At 37.2% G+C, this 17,359-nt stretch overlaps 3 protein-coding genes and 1 long non-coding RNA gene across 4 annotated transcripts; 3 read left to right on the forward strand and 1 right to left on the reverse strand.

Annotated features, from left to right (window-relative positions):
* Window positions 1-1,221: 1,221 nt before the first annotated feature.
* LOC145897471 (protein rolling stone-like) lies at window positions 1,222-2,961 on the reverse strand. The gene is made up of 3 exons (XM_082985821.1): window positions 2,850-2,961; window positions 1,879-2,143; window positions 1,222-1,637 (listed from the first exon to the last, which is right to left on the reverse strand). Exons 1-3 carry the CDS (start codon window positions 2,928-2,930, stop codon window positions 1,222-1,224), a joined length of 762 nt encoding a protein of 253 aa, XP_082841947.1. The 5' UTR covers window positions 2,931-2,961.
* Window positions 2,962-8,946: 5,985 nt separating this feature from the next.
* On the forward strand, window positions 8,947-11,370 carry LOC145895322 (uncharacterized). Its single transcript, XM_082984116.1, has 6 exons — window positions 8,947-8,990; window positions 9,068-9,211; window positions 10,070-10,239; window positions 10,521-10,586; window positions 10,799-10,931; window positions 11,280-11,370. The coding sequence occupies exons 2-6, from the start codon at window positions 9,190-9,192 to the stop codon at window positions 11,306-11,308; spliced, it is 420 nt and encodes a 139-aa protein (XP_082840242.1). The 5' UTR covers window positions 8,947-8,990; window positions 9,068-9,189; the 3' UTR covers window positions 11,309-11,370.
* A 3,059-nt stretch (window positions 11,371-14,429) lies between these two features.
* LOC145895330 (uncharacterized) lies at window positions 14,430-15,651 on the forward strand. The gene is made up of 5 exons (XR_014401615.1): window positions 14,430-14,434; window positions 14,751-14,859; window positions 14,986-15,033; window positions 15,191-15,372; window positions 15,512-15,651. It is a non-coding gene; the product is annotated as an uncharacterized LOC145895330 (long non-coding RNA).
* A 513-nt stretch (window positions 15,652-16,164) lies between these two features.
* On the forward strand, window positions 16,165-17,314 carry LOC145897560 (uncharacterized). Its single transcript, XM_082985943.1, has 4 exons — window positions 16,165-16,350; window positions 16,662-16,727; window positions 16,958-17,090; window positions 17,243-17,314. The coding sequence occupies exons 1-4, from the start codon at window positions 16,165-16,167 to the stop codon at window positions 17,269-17,271; spliced, it is 414 nt and encodes a 137-aa protein (XP_082842069.1). The 3' UTR covers window positions 17,272-17,314.
* Window positions 17,315-17,359: the final 45 nt, after the last annotated feature.

Raw genomic sequence — 17,359 nt, forward strand, 5'->3', positions numbered from 1 at the left:
CAATATCATAGGCTAGCTGTCGTAAATTACATTGGCAGACGTTTCGATTGATACTACGATCATTCTCAATCCACTGTAAACAGAGTTGCCATACCGCGCTAACTTCTAAGATTTGTGTTCAATTTTACGAGCAATGTCTTAGAAAATAACTTGAAAATGTGTTTACTTTGGACTATGGTGCTTAGTTTTTGATGTAAATGGAGTTATTTTTTCATTACATGCGGGTTATCAGTGATGTTGCGTCAAAAAGAAGCGCAAAAAGGATAAAAAGCGGAACAGGAGGTGTGTGTGGACATGCAGTACATCTTAAACCAAAACCCCAAGCACATAGTGGACTTTTGAAACCAAACATCTTGGGACAAGCTGCAGGAATACAGCGTCTGTATTAAAGATTGTTAGTTGCAGCCAACAATCGAATAAACTTCGTTTGGTTATATTCAGATTTACATGAGAAATTTTCATGAACGATATAAGTCAACACACCAGGTTGAGTCTTTGTACTTCGGCTAAAGTTCTTAACTTTATTAAAATACAGTAGGATATTTCCAGCTTCAGTTCAAGTCAGTGAGATATTGTATGATCCGGTTAAGAAAGTTCCCAGCTTGTACACGAGAAAAACTAAAGCATGCACCACAGTACAGCTGACAGTGCTGAGTAAAACGCATACAGCAGCAGCAACAGCAGGGTGTGGCACGACCAATCCATGTACCGGTAATTCTTCGAAATATATCCAAAACGGAACAAAATTGAACTAAACAAAGAATGTAAAAGAGCAAAGGCATAGCAAAGCTGCAGAATACATTATCATTTTTTAATAAACATGCAAAATTCTACCGCAGATATACGGACCAAACATATATCTACCAGCATGAATATCGTGCTCATTGCATGTTTATTAAAAAATGATAATGTATTCTGCAGCTTTGCTATGCTCCAAAATATAAGGGTTATCACTACAGAGCCGTCATGTGCTTATAAGTCTGTAGGACCCACATAATCTTGTTATACCAACGAAGGCGATCTTTAAAAGTAGTTTGCAGTCGGTAGCTATAAACTACCGTGTACATTAGGAAACTCTGTGGCGACTTATACCTGCTGCGTAGGCGATTCCATATGGCGAGAAAACGTCTCAGTTTAACATACATAATCGGAGCATTTTTATTGAAATGCAATAAGATCTCTCCAGCTTTATTTCAGATCAATAAGACATTGTAAAGGATTTTATTTGGTAGTTAAGTAATTCCTCAACTTGTACATGAGAAAAACTAGCGAATGCACTACAGTACAACCGACAGTGCTGAGTAAAATACACACAGCAGCAGCAACAGCAGGGTGCCACGACCAATCCATGAACGGGTAAATCTTCGAAATATATCCGACAAGATACAAAATTAAAGTAAACAATGAATACGAAAGTGCGACCGCTATAACATACACAACGTGCAAAAGTCTAACAGGTACACGGACCAACCAGAAATCTATCAGCATGAATATCGTGCTCATTGCGTGTTTATTAAAGAGTAAGAATGAAAACTGGAACTTTGACATGGTCCAGAAGATAATGGTTATTACAATGGAGCCGTCAAGTGCTAAAGTCTGTAGGACCCACGTCATCTTATGATACCAACGAAGGCGATCTAAAATAAATTTTCCAGTGTTTAGTTAAAAGTATACGGAAGGAAATATGTTGGAGGCTTATTTAATCCTTTTGATAAGAACAACAATTTCTAAATTAGTGAAAAGTGCAAAAAATTGAACATATACCAACGTTAGCAACTAAATTTCAGTTTAACATAAACCAAATGTTAAGAGCGAACGGCGTAGGTATTTCTAGTACAGGAAGTTAGAGTGATTTTTTACTTAAGGAAATTCAGTTACCTTGCGTTGAAGAATCCACGTGATTCAGGAGAAGATCACCCTCTCCGTTTTTCTTAAACTCCGATTTCTTTCGAAAAACTTCGTAGGAAACGACGATGAATGAGGAAATAAAGTAAACAAGAATCATGAAAACTCCCCAGTTGCTCAAGTAGTGCCAGCCGTTTACTCCTTGATAAACTAAGAAAAGGCTGATGGAAAGGGACCAATAGAGGACGGCGAAGAGTTTAAAGAGCCACAGAATTTTCGGCCCGAAACGACACGGCAGCTGTCAACAAAATGTTTGCAATTAATCAGGGAAACACAAAAATCATTACACACACAAAATGTAGGCGGGTTCGCAGACAAAATACCGAAGTGGTGTTAATAATATTATCAAAACATCGTCTTTTTGAAAAATGATTATTTGGCAGTGTCCTAGCCCCCTCCTCTTGTGTACGCAAATGACAACCCGCTGTATGTATTGGATTTGCTTCTTTGATTACGTGTGTGAGAATTTGAACTGTAATTTGCCAGTGCCAAATCATAGAACGTATAGATTTTTAAATTTTTTTATGCTGTGATTCTTCATACAACAACTTCTATTGATCAACTTCCCCGAATAACTTTTCATAATTTTGTTTTGCCAGAGTCTTTCTGAGTAAACTGCCAGCTTTCCGGATGATGAGTGCCAAGTATGATAACATAAACAAAGGACGTCTTCGACAAGTGCACATGGATACCAAACGTTTAAAACTGATTTAGTGCCTTACAAACAAATAGCGTTCAAGACGATGAATCCAAACAAACGTGTGTTCATTTTAATGTGACAGATTGCCGTATCACTAAGTCAAATAACTCTACACAGAGTCCACACGGTTAAACTCTTGAAACAAAGTACTTAAAAAGTGAAAGATAAACAGTATAGACTACAAATTACTGTCACACATATGTGGTGATGTCGCTATATTGTTTGTTACTTAATTATTATTTACCGTTGTTGTGGCAAAATCTTCCCGGCTGCAATCAGCAAAACAAAAGTGTTTCGACTCAAATTCATACTTCAAAGTTTCCATGTTTTTAAACACAATTGCTAGCAATCAAGCCCTGTGTAAATGTATCTCATTTTGATTTAAACTGACAAAAACAGTATAAAAATCAAGATCAAAGTTTACAAATAAGGATTAAATAAAAACCAAATATGAGATTATATCGTTCAGAAAAGCGCATTCACTGCCCTCAAAACCAACGAAATTAACTGGCAGCGTCACTAAATGCATGCTTGCCTGTTGGCTCGCTATTCATACAACAAATTGGGTTCCACTTCCTAATCGTTTTGCGATCGCAACAAATCAAAACAGATATGCTGTCTGGCCGTATATGCATCCTAATTCCACAACAAGCTTTCCATACTTTTACATGTAGCGAGGTAGTAGCGACTGTAAGAACGCAGGAAAGCTCGGTTCGCAACGCAACGCAGACCTACTGTGTAGGCGATCACCGCACAAACCAAGACGGTTTCATATGGCGAGGAAATGTCTCACTTCAGCTTCTATGATGGGCATTTCCCTATTGATTAAATTTTGCCGCTTTGCGGTTCGCGGCAGACCTGAGCTGTCTGTCAGCTCGTCCGGACTAATGCAGTAATACATACATTTTCATTAGTTTAGTACTAATTTATATCAGCCCACTTCTTTTAGCATATATGTAAAGTGTAGACATATCTGAATTTAAGTCTAAAGAATGTTTTCAAACAGATCTTAGAAAACGTTTTTGGCATGATGAATCACCTGGTTTCATTCTCAGCTACACGTATTCAAAAGAAAACGTAGTCCACCATTCACAGGGCCTTCGTATCTGTGTTATTATCATGCATCTTAGTACACCTTGGAACAGCCGTTTTAAAATAATTGAATAGCCAGAGTCGTCCCACTAAAATCGCTGCACTAACCAATATCAGACATTCTTGCACAAATAAAACACGTCAGAAACCATAAAGTATACAGTTTGCATTAGGTGTTATTTATATTGTTTTGTACTATGAAGTTGAATCCTCAAAGTAACAATCCCAAGCTACATCTTGTCGTGTACGTCGCGATACACAATCAATCGACCAACCACACACCCCATATGCCACGTTATTAATCTTTAAACGCATTTTCGTCTGCTTACAAGTTCCCACTGTTTAACGTTCATCAGTTACCACATACATGACAGCTTCATGCGACGAATATCAGGCTATCGACATATAAACGTATACGCTGTCCCAAATTACTTTGCATAGCTTTGCATCCATTACTGGTTCATTAAAAACATAAAATAACGTTGCTAGTGAATATTTGTGACGCAATTTCATCCCCATTACATCTGAAATATTTAGATTTCATAGCCTAGCCTGTATATTTAGCGATTTCGCTTTTAAAATTCATTGGCTCATCACACACTTTCAATGTTATTATGAATGTTTTCGAACTGTTTTAAATAAATTTTATCACCGTAATACAAAATCATTTCAACTAATTGCGTTATCCCGAGTTTTTTGTGGAAGATTTTTTAAAATAATTGAAGCAGGATAAGCTTATGTGACCCATGCGCCTTATATACCCTCCTTCCATTTTTCTTGTAAATTGCGTTTCTTCATAGACGTATATGCGTACAATTGTCAGCAGATACAAAAACTTTGTTTATGATGATCGTTGTTTCTGTTCAGGTACAAATATGTCGGACGAAGGCTCAAATTATAACTGCAGTTACGCAATAATCATAATCCTTGTCACTTTCAGTGGTATTATGTGCAACGAAGTCGGATATACTGTGCTGAAAACTCTAAACAGCACGAGTGGTCTAATCATGAGTTGTGGTTTAGGTTCATTAGGTCATGTCCCTGGGGCCTGATTGGCCAATTACATGAGGAGTATGGTCTGCTTGTTTACTGTTTAAACGTGCCATTGGTTTTCTGTATGGTATATTGTGAATAGATACATATACCGGTGGTAGTTTGTGCAATACATGCCTAATTCCGTATCAGTATTTTAACGGTGTATACAGTAACCTGTTTGCATTTTATTTCACATACCTGAAGCTGTTCACGATCATTTTTGAACAAATGCTAGTTGACAAATAGAAGCTTTAATTACCTGTTACAATCTACTAAAGTCAAATTCAAAACAAAATGCGTCTTATTATAGGTTGGTCGAACCTTACATTGCAGACTCAAGAAACTTAGAAATTAACATACGCCCCACAAAGGGTCTGTATTTGGACGAAGCTGGTCTTCTATGTTTAGCATAAATGTAAATTGAAAAAGATGCGCCGTCGTTGCAATGCAGTATATGGATTGGAAACCATATAACATATTGACTTTTATTTATAAATTTGATGAGACAGCATATCCCGTCGTACCCTGTCTTGGTTTTAAATGTAAGTTTTCTTTACTGTGGGCGGTGATACCTGGCAGTAGAGATAAATGTAATGCGTGCACCCATCTTTTGCACGACATATCCACCTTTTATTATGGTCACCGAAGACACGAAAAATTATTCATATACTTTATAATTCGTTTCGTCTATTTCGCATTACGTTTTCTAGTTTTTTTGATGTAATTTTAAGTGACTTAAATATTCGTGTACGACGTTTTTAGACAAATAATGTGTGCGGTATTGTGTCAATAATTAATTCCCAGCAAGAGGCAACACTGCCTAGTACTTAAGCACCCCATTCAAAAGGCTAAAGAGAATATGACAGTTTAACTTTCACTCCAAAATAACCGTTTTTTAGAAAATAACTTTTTTAGTCTGATCAAGACAAATTTAAGGTAAAAGCTCGTTTGTATCCAAAGCTTTGACTTTGACACTTTTAAAAGCACCGACCCTAAAAAGGGTTCCTTTTTAGCGGTAAAATCACGGTGGCCGAAAATAGAAAAAATTCAACAAGGGTTTTTTTGTTCCAAGAACTTTCCTACATCCCAGTTTTACGAAGCAATGATGTCTGGAACATCAATCCACATTCACGTTTTATTTAAAATGTTCATTTATATTCATAAAGAGTTGCAGGCAGGTGTGCATACTGTGTCGGGCTGTATCTCTTCAGTGCAGCTGTTGACTGTGGCACTGGGCTAGCTTTTACACTAGCGGGCACGCAGATTTCCACTTCGTGGTATGTATTTCCATTTAATATTATGCACAAAAATCAGTTTTTTCGGTAAGCTTCTAAAAAATATGGATATAAATTGCTCTAGACACATTTACTTTACTACCAATACTTACAGTCTTCGTTTGCCACACTTCTTGCTGTATTCAAGCATGTTAGGCCTATATGCTGTAAAATACTTTTTTGTACCATGACGACGCTTTAAGAACCTCCGGTACAGATTATCCTATAATACATCAGTGGACCCTGTTATCTTCAAATATACATTGTAGATATTGAAAACTGCATATATGTGCATTCAAGGTGTTGTCTATGTAGTTCGCAGACTATACCACTGTGCATACGAAACATAGATGCAAACTCTGCAGTTCAACCGAAAACATGTAGGCTATAAATATGTGTGAACATGCGCATGCCTTTCAATGTAGCGCAAGATCAGTGTTTAAGATAATTGGGTTGTAATTAATATTGCAAAGTTGTTGGGTATTGCGACAAACAGTGCTTTTTTAGTTGTTTAAAATCTGTTGTTAAAATTCTTTGCAACGTGTTAGCACCAAACTTAGTTGGTTAATGAGAAAAATATCACGATAAATTCCAGATACACTTTTTTTTATTCAGACAATATGACTTGATGTTAAACATTTCACGTGCGTTGGTGCTAATGAGGTCGGAAGAAGAACCAGAACTTAACGTACCACAACAATACTTTGCTTTCACAGGTACAATAATGGGAAGAGCAGGTGGTGCCGTCCCGCTTGTGCTCAGCTGGACCATGTTGATGGTCATGACTTGCCAGGTAGTAGAGTGTTACCATATTGGCTCGTCTCAACGATCGAATGTTCCCATTGCAAAAGAAAGCGAGATTCCTAACTATAACTGCACACGGACCTGCGCCATCGAGGTGAGTAATAATTGTTTTTGGTTCTATGTCACGGCACTACAGGCGATGTTAGAAAATATATGTTATTATTTTTTTGTAAACACAAAAAACTTATGTTGCTGATTCATTGTGTTGCTTTGTCCACCAGGATTAAATCGCTTATTGCCGACTCAATGTTATTTTACATAAGTCTATAACGTATTGTAGGCATAGTTGTCTTTAGATATGCTGTGTTAGGGTAGTCCTAATAGTTCGTACTTTGAAACTTAGTTTGCTTTACAGTTGTCTGTACAGTATATTTAAGTTACACGCTACAAAATATATTTAGAATGATCGTGCCCAGTGGGGGTTACCACGAAAGATGAACACTTTTGTGGATTGCATGAGGATCTGCACGGAAGGGAAATATATTTTTAATGAATCTTACACTGGTTCGTTTTGTTTAGGCAACTTTTGTTTACTTTGGAGCAAACTTACCCTCATTTTACTTCGACAGCACTGCGTTGCGAAAGTCTGCCCAAACACGTACAATTCAGCCAGCAACTCAAAGAATTTTGCCCACCAGTTAATATAAAGGTCCACGAATTAGCCTTACCAACTGGAATAGATGGAGCAAACGAAGGACACTTGCTGTTAACATGGCAACCATGTGAAGCACTTAAAACTAATATCACCGGTTACTATGTAAGTTCCACAATGCCTAAACGTTTTGGAAAAGTCAGTTTATTATCATACAAAACGGTTATATTGCAACTCGTTTTCATTAGGCTGAAATGTCACCAGATTACAAATTCTTCAAATACAATCCTTGTAGTTTTTTTCGGATGTCAAGACATCTTGCACCAGATGAGCAGGTAAAATTGTTAGCTGCAGGCGTTACGCTTTCCGGCCGATCTTTCGAAACACAATTTTACAAATACAGAAATTTCATGAACTTCAAATAGGTTTCTCTTTTATTGGACGTTTGTTGGTCGCAAATTTGCTCATTCATGGGCATGAAACTGAAAAATTAGAATTTCTTGTGTAAATCTAATTATTCAGCACTGCGTCGTGTATACGCCTGCACAATCAAATGGCCTCACGATGCACACACCATGCTTATTTTAGCGACTAACATAACTTCTCAATATTTTGTTTGCCAGATTACTTTTGTTATTCTCTACCCGATAAAACTCACACGTATATCGAACAATCTCCTCATAGGCAGTGATCGTGTCGCATACTACAGTATGGAAACGGAAGTTCATTTTTATCCCAAACGTACGTATATTGAATTGATCACCAAAAATCAATGCAATTGGTCTTCAGTTGTTTTTTAAATGTCAATTTAGAAGTTGCGATACTGTGAAACCGCTCATCTGGTAAAAACAATTATAATTTCGACATAGAGGTATCGTGATTGTCAGTAAATGTATTGCAGCTGTGTCATTTCCGCCTTCCTTGCCGTTATTCTAATCTTTCCAAAGTATTTTTGGATATTTAGTTGCATCCTAATGAAGGCTGCTGCATAACAATCGGAACAATAAAATTACAATTATTCTTGCCGGATGAGCCGATTAACAGTAAAAAAAATTGTCTGGCAGCATCAGTAATAGAGTACAAGTAGTATTACTTCGTTTGTTTGACCAAGATTCTGTGTCGCAGAATGCTGGGAGATTAATAAAGATTGGTCCACGGTGCCGTGTAGATGCTGTAAGTACGACTTTTTCACATTATGACTGCCAAAGTATTGATGCACAAAATCATATGCGCAACTGCAAGCGCATATATTCTTCTAAATTAACGATCCCCATTTCCATTTACGTTGTTTGTTTCCTCCCAAAACGCTTCCAAATTACTTTAAAGATGTGGTTTGAAAAGGTTATGGAAAAAGCAAAACCCAAAGCTTGTCCTGGTAAGGTAAAATATTTTCTACATTGCAGCCCGTGAGCCATGGTACCACGGTAAGACGAATGTCACAGTTCGTGGATACACAGTTCGCATTTCCTTCGAGCAATACCCGGCTTGCAAGGACGTCAGATTTTACACACTTGGCATTTCATATCGGTATCGACAACAACAACGAACTCGTTGGATCTATAGCGAGGATTATGTGCAAAGGCGTCTTGTGAGTACACAAAATAACTAAACAGTATCAAAACATTCGACTTCTGCCCTAAATTATATTACTTTTACATTTTCCAGCGTAAAGGTCAAATATTGACGAAAACTTTTGGTGAGGTTTATCCTGCAGCGAACGATGTCGTGTTGCTTCCTGAAGTTATAGTTGGCTTTAACGGTCTTTTTCTTTTGCCCATTCTTACAACATGGATGAACATTCCATTAAACGTAAGCAAGCAACGATTTACCAATGGTAGGATTTAAATATTTTAGCTTCCGGTTCTCATTAAATTCCGAGAACCGGTTCGCAAGAGTTGGTTCAACCGTAACTAACCTGTATAGCGACAGCATTCCATGACTTCAGATGAGAGGTCGGCGTCTATTTCTATGCAAAGAGCAGGTACGCTGCACAATTTGAACTATAAGATTTCCGACACTACCGGTGATTTGGTTAGGCTTTAGGGAGTAAAATAAAAGGCTGAACGAAATGACATTCTACAACAACATGACGTCATATTAGCAAAAGTGTTTCAATTACGCACGGCCGGATGCAGTGTCATGCGTGAGTGACTTTCGATACAACCAACACTTGGTTACTAACACACAATGGCAAAGATTAAAAGCCTATTTAACAGAAATTTGTCAAATATTAACACAATAATTTATGCTTGTGAATTGATTCTGGGAATCATTTCCAAGCATTCCGTTGCCAGTGGCCCTGACGATTTCCACCTTATTTTAAATATAGACCCGCTATTTTCGAAACTTTCGTTTCAGGTTGAAATCTGTCAGTCTTTGTGAATTAGACAAATCAATTTCGCTTTAAAAGCATGAATAAAATACTGATGAAGCTTTCAAAGCGAAATATATTTGTCTAATTTACCAAGACAGTAATTTATTGCGACATTCCAACATACAACAAATGATAGCAGCTGGTAGCCAATTTCTATATTACACAGACTTATGTGTTGATCATGTTTGGCGCAAACTCAGTATCTCAATGTGTTGGCAATTTCCCCACTTATTCGCGAAACTTTACTTTGCTTTGTTGTGCTGAAGTAACAGCGTATATGTTGTGTCAAACAGCATGGAAATCGCCTGCACCGAGGATAACTGAACTTCGAAATGGTACATACGAAGTTTCGTTTGAGGAAGCAATCCCTGATTTCCATATTCCGGCTTACTCAATTCGACTAAACGAACATTTTACAACCGGCTTCAAAGTTAGCCAAGAGAACAACGTTACGTCTTCCATGGTAATTACCTGTAGTATACTATAGTAAAACTACACTTGTGCTTGCATACGGTTGGCGTAACAACCGTACAAACAAAGGGTTGCGTAACTAGGGTATTCGTAGGCTCACAGTTTTATAATGTTATACATAGAAGACGGAAAAATGTCAAAATACTGTAGCATGCTGTGACAGAAAACAAAAAACCTCTTGCCCATTAATGCATACAGTGTATTGGTATAGCCTGCAACAATTTTGATTTCTACTTTGCATTGGTTATTTGTAATAAAAATTCTTATATGTAGGTCGACAGTCAAGGCAATATAACATCCAGTTTCAACAATATTGGTTCGGGTTTATGGAGCATTCAGGTGGGTTTGTAAGGCAAATAATCGACAAAAAACAATAGGGCTGACTGACGTTCATAGCATGAACGTTTAATATTCGTAACTTTTAGCTATATGCTAGTACAAACACTGCAGTTGCTAAATTACTATCAGAGGAGTATGGCAGTTCTTATTTGTGCTGTAACCACAGCAAAGTTTTGATAGTGCGATGCTCACTTCATCACAAGTTTATTCAGATCAAAGAAATTCGCTCGGAATATCCATATGATGTCCATCGTGTAAAACAAACATATGGAGTGAAAGTCTTTCGTGATCCAGTATGGGGAAATCACACTTACTTTCGAGTACTGAGTAATTTGGAGAATATGGGTAAACTACATTTTGTTCGAGAAAGTATTAGACTTTGAGCAAAAATACTATTTTTTAGGAAAATTTTGCTGTCAATACTGAATAGCTTCAAATTGCGTTGAAATAAATGAATATTGAGATGAGCTCCTGCAGCTCAATCCATAGAGCAACGGTCATTAATTGGACCAATCGCCGAAAGGCAGATTTGTGTAACTCGTTTTAAAAGATGGCATGGCCCTGTCTGACTGCTATGTTAATGTTGACCTACTGCAGAAAAACGTCCGAAAATGTTTTCCATTATGCCCCTATTTACTTTCAGGGGTCAAAACAAATTTTGCTGCGTGAATAAAATCAATTTGTTTGTCACAGGGCACGAAACCGGGACTCCCCCGCCATGACTACGTGTTGAGAAACGCACGAAGTCCATATAAGGAAAAGACAACGAGACAAACATTATCCACATATTTAGATGTATATTTTGTTTTCCATATCGTGTTATATCTAGCAAGTATCAATACAACCATTTAACGGCATTGACTTTTGTGTCACTTGGTTGGCTGCAAAGGTTTGTTTTCTTTGTAAAACTTTTTTTTAGTTATTTAATGAAATAAAATTAATCGAATTTTGACATATCAGCCCGCCTAAAAGTTTTTGGAAAAAATGTCGTGGTTGTAATTCAGGACGAATAACGAAATAGCTGCATTGACGTTAGAGTATTTTCAAAATATTTCTGCGTTCTTTTCAATGAACTTGTGAGGTGTTTTTAGCCGGGTAATTGGCTCACCCTGCAGCAAAAATTTCGTTGAGGTATGTGAAAAAGGCAACCAGAATAAAAAAACGCATAAAAAGGGGGTTTATTGTGGTCAAGATACGCGGGTAAAAGTTTATTTTAGCAGATTATATTTGAAATTAGAGCAAGTAGTATGAAAGACTGGATACTTTTATCATAGTGATTTTGCAACGTCCTTTATTGAAAACGTACTTGGTTGCGTACAGGCTTTTTATCAACGTGTTTAGTGAAAACAAAATGTTGAAAAAATTAGATGGTTATTGTCCACTGCGACCCGGATAAGGTTCGGCCGATAGTTACAGAGCGACCCCACTGCTTTTTCAACTGTTTTTTAAGTTTTCCAGGAGTTAGTATTCCTCAGGTCTTTGTTACATATTTAACTTAATCGAGGTGAAGTTTCCTGTAAAGCTGGGCATTTACGTGATCTGTAAACAGTGAAATTATTTGGAATGTAAGATAGAAAAAATCTAAGTATCAATGTACACCAACTAAAACCCTGGAAAATTTTTTCTCACCAAAGATCACAAACTGCTGATGTCTTTCTTCGATCCGCAAAAGCCTTCCGTGTTAGCAGCAAACAGAATTTCCCATCATCGCAAGTGAAAACCTACACAAAACCCATCAACGTAAATCGATGCTCTTCACCTAATAATCGGAAAACAGTCGGTGGGTGGGTGCAAAATAAGTGGAGTTAATAACTTTGAATAAAAAAGCCAAAGCTAAGATGCTGTTAATCATTTAAAAGAAAACGTTTCGAACCTATACTTAGTTCATCACTGGTCAACTGGTCAACAGAATAATAAATATTTGGTCATGATTGGGATGAGGTTTTACCGTCTGACGTCAGTGGTCTGAAAAAATTCGACATGACAACGCGTTAAGAAGCGCCGGTAGAGATTATCCTATATAGTGAATCTATAATCAACTTCCAATGTACATTGCCGGAATCGAGCTCAGTTTATATGTTCATTGTAGGTGATGAGCATATTGTCCGTGGAGGATGCTACTGTGCATAGAAACATAGATATAAACTCTGCAGTTTTAAACCGAAAACATTTCGGCTATAAATATGTGTGTGGACATGCGTTGAATGCGTTTAAATGTAGCGCACGACCTGCGTTTAAGATCATTGGGTTGTCATTGATGTTGCAAATTCGCTGGGTATTGCGACAAAGAATGCTTTCGTTCAGTTCTTCATCTGATAAATGAATAAACATAAAAGCTAAGTAAAGCGTTTTTAAATCAATCTGTTAGACAGCTCTTTGAAAGATGTTTTAATTTTTATCAGAAAAATATATTTCGCCGTGAAAAGGGGATCATCACTTTCTGCAAAGTGTACAAAACAACGTAAAATAACTAAGCAGAAGCGAAGGTCTGCCACATAAAGGAAAGTGCCTGAATAAAAATTTAAAAAAATATTAAAAAATTAAAAATTAAAGAATGCAAATAAAAACCTGAATATGTAAGAAAACTAGTAACTGACTGCCAGTATAATTCCAACAATAAACATAAATTACAGATACCGGTACCGAGGGCATTTTATATATGTTCAGTTTAATATGAAGTTGAATATAAACGATTTCACATGCTCCAATGCTAATAACTAGAAATGTAGGGAGTCCTTCATTATAAGTATGTAACACTAATTTAGCCAATAGTGCTTGGAATCGTGGTTGATTGTTAGGATCCATGCGCAAAAGCTGTACTGTACAAAACAAACTATAGCGAATTTAATCCACGAGTGTTGTTACAATACAACCTTCTTAACTTCAATTCTGTAGCTACAATAATGGCAAGAGCAGGTGGTGGAATCACGTTTGTGCTCAGCTGGACCATGTTGATGGTCATGACTTGCCAGGTAGTCGAGTGTAACATTCGTCGCTCCTCTCAATGGTCCAATGTTCCCATTGCAAAGCAAAGCGAGATTCCCAACTACAACTGCACACGAAACTGTGCCATCGAGGTGAGAAACAATTGTTTTGGATTGTTATTCTATGAGGTATATTTAGAAGAATTATATTTTTTTATAAACACGTGAAAGTGTTGTTCCTGTTATACGTTTGCCCACCTATAAATAAAACTCTTATTAGTCAATTTTTTCTTTTTCAAGAGATTTTTTCAAGGTAGGTTTAGTCTCTGAATATGTTTTTAGAATGCGCGTGGCCAGCGGGGGTTTCCGAATAACATGGACGTTTTTGTCACTTGTATGGGGAAATGCACCGAAGGGAATTATATATTCAATGAATCATACACTGGTTTGTTTTGTTTTAAGAAATGAAATTGTTTTTGGCTCTTAAAAAAAACAACGTAAAATACATCTGACACATTTACTTCCAAAACCTGAAACCTTGTCGATAATTTGTTAGCAAGCTCGTGTGGGAAGCTGCCCCGTCATTTACTCATTGCCAATTACAAACTGGAGTCATGCCCACCAGTTAATGTGAAGGTCCACGAATTAGCCTTACCAACGGGAAGAGATGGAACAAACGAAGGACACTTGCTGTTGGCATGGCAACCCTGTGCAGCACTTAAAACCAATATCAGCGGTTATTTTGTAAGTTGTACGAAGTAAAATATTTAACGTTTTAAAAAACTGAAGGCGATTAATTGCCGTGCGAAAATGTTTTAGTAAAATTTTGTTTTTTTGTGCTAGTTTGAAATGTCGCCACCAAGTTACATAGTGTTTCCTTGTACTTATCTCGGCATGTCAAGGCATCTTACACCGGATGAGCAGGTAAAATTGTTGGCTGTTGTCGTGATGTTGACAGGTACTGCATAGCTGTTGGATACACAATATTACTTAGACAGTAACTTGGGCCTTGTTTCACAAAAAAATGCCTCTCTTATTGTGGAAAATTTTGAGCCGTAATATTTTCTTCCATAAAGGCACATACACAACTCAATGTCACATGTACATATATCTCAAAACAAAAAAGGATAACAAGAATAATAAGAAAACTTATTTATGCAGCACTGTGTCTTGTACATTTAGTACATATATGTCTCAACTTGTTATTATTTGTTTTCATTGCTAATGTTTTATTTGCCAGATTACTTTTGTTGCTCTTTATCCGATTAAGCTTACATATCGTCAGAACTGGTTGTTCTTTGCCAGTGATCGTGACGATCGTTACAGGAAAGTTGAATACTTCCCCAAAGGTGTGTATGCGGATTGACCATTGTGAAATGGAAATGATATCAATAAAGTTGGTCTTACGATTGTTTCCGAGACGCTTGTAAAATAATTTGATAAATTTATTTGACCCGCTGACATTTTGGTTGCAGATTGCTGGGAAATTAATGAAGATTGGTCCACGGAGCCGTGTAGATGCCGTAAGTATAGTCGGGTTTTTAAACTAATTATTTTATTTACTTCAAAACGGATGAGTAGTAGCAGTCTAGCACAATAACGACTCGACCCGATGTAGTTCAAAAATGTAATAAAGAAAGCAAAACTTTAAGGTAGTTTAAGATATTTTTTGCTTTACAGCTCGCGAGAGATGGAGCCAGAGTGAGACGAATATCACAGTTAGTGGATACACGGTTCGCTTTTCTTCCGATCAGTACCCGACGTGCAAAGACGTCAGCCATTACTCTTTTGCTATCTTATACCAATATCGACAACGTCCAAGACGCTACATCTACAGCAAAAATTTTCAGCAAAACATCCTTGTGAGTACACAAAACCACAGAAAGTGTGTCTAAACATACCAGTGGCTAATTTTCATTTTATATTTTGAAGAAATAACAATAATACCATAGCAATGTTGTCGGCTATTGTTTTAAATTGCATTACTTTTACATTTTCAAGGGTAAAGACCAATTAGTGACGAAAGCTTTTACTGGGGTTTATCCCGTAGTGGATGGTGTCGTGGTGTATGCATATGTGTCGGTAACCACCGGAATTAATTACCTACCAAAAACCATCAGGACATCCTACACCTTTTCCGACCATCGAGTTAAGCGTAAGTAAGCAGTATGCTGTATCTTGCTGGTTCAAGCAGAGTACCCAACCCACAGCGGTGGCATTTTGCAGACGTTGGCAACTTTTTAAGACACTGGTTTTGCAATAAAATAAACCATACTTGGAGCCACAAAACCTAGGTTGTCGGGCAAGTTAGTATCTTAATCATCAAGAATAATTATGCTTTGGCGAGGCTTTAGCAAAATTCAAAACATTAGGTTTTAATCATCCATTTAAAATAAATCGGTTCCGGCACCTAATCTAACAGCAAAGTAAATGATGCAACACATATCACAAACCTTTTATTGCCAACTCAAGGCAGAAAGAAATTCAATTCAACAATATCATGACATCGAAAAGGGAAAACTGCTTCAATCAAGCACGGCTTGACGCAGTACCATACTAAAGTGATTTCGGTGCAACACACTCCTTGGTTAGGTTGTTGGTTCCACGAACGCTTTTCGTTATGTTTGCTTCGTTGTGCTCAAGTAACAGCGTATATGTTGTGTCAAATAGCATGGGAATCGCCTGCACCGAGGATAACTCAACTTGGGAATGGAACATACGAAGTTTCGTTTGAGGAAGCAATCCCTGATTTCCATATTCCGGCGTACTCAATTCGACTAAACGAACATTTTACAACCGGCTTCAATGTCAGCCAAGAGAATAACGCTACGTCTGCCATGGTAAGATATACTTTTGATTGCAGAGGGTCTTGACCAGGTCCAACAAGTGTATGTAATCGCTTTTTCAAATGCAGTATCTTGGATCGTGACAAGAAAAGTGTCAAGAGTACAATTTCATAGTTTAATCCTTTTCTTCCTTTTCAAAACGAAAAAGGTTTTTACCGATTTACATCAGGTTTCATATTAATGTAACAAATATCTATATGTTAAACACCTTGCCTAAGAATGCTTTCGTTATATTCGTATTACCTGCAACAATTAATGACTTCGACAATGCATTGGTTAGTTTTAATGAGAATGTATATATGTAGGTCGACAGTCAAGGCAATATAACATCCAGTTTCAACAATATTGGTTCGGGTTTATGGAGCATTCAGGTGGGTTTATGAGGCAAATAATCGCCAAAAAATAGGGCTATCGAAGTTGAACAGTGAATAATCCTAATTTTCAGTCAAATATTAGCCCCAACTACAGTTTTTCTGGTAGTTGCTTTGTTCTGCCATCTTGTTAAATTACTAACAGAAGAGTTGCGGTTAGTGTTTGTCCGTTAGCCACAGTAAAGTTATTGAAGTGCGACGTTAACTTAGTACATCACACGTTTATCTAGATCAAAGAAATTCGCTCGGAATATCCACGTAATGTTCGTTATATAAGAAAATTGTATGGTGAGGAAATTTTCCGTGATCCAGTGTGGGGAAACCACACTTACTTTCGAGTACTGGGCGATTTGGAGACATTGGGTAAGCTGCATTGGGATCGTGATTTTTGTAACTCACTACAGAAAAGGCCCCTTGGGCACAGTTGTACATTCGCCTCTTGTACCCCTTTTTAGTATGGGGGTCAAAGCAAATTTTCGTGTACGAATCCAATATTTTTTTAAATATTGTCATAGAGCACGGATCTGGGACTTCCCCGCCATAAATACGTGCGAAGAAAAGAACACGATTCCACATGAAACGACAACAAAAAAATATCCAAAAATTTAATTATATTGGTGTTTCGTTGCTCA

This window comes from Ascidia mentula, chromosome 1 (genome assembly GCF_947561715.1).
Source record: "Ascidia mentula chromosome 1, kaAscMent1.1, whole genome shotgun sequence".
NCBI lineage: Eukaryota > Metazoa > Chordata > Ascidiacea > Phlebobranchia > Ascidiidae > Ascidia > Ascidia mentula.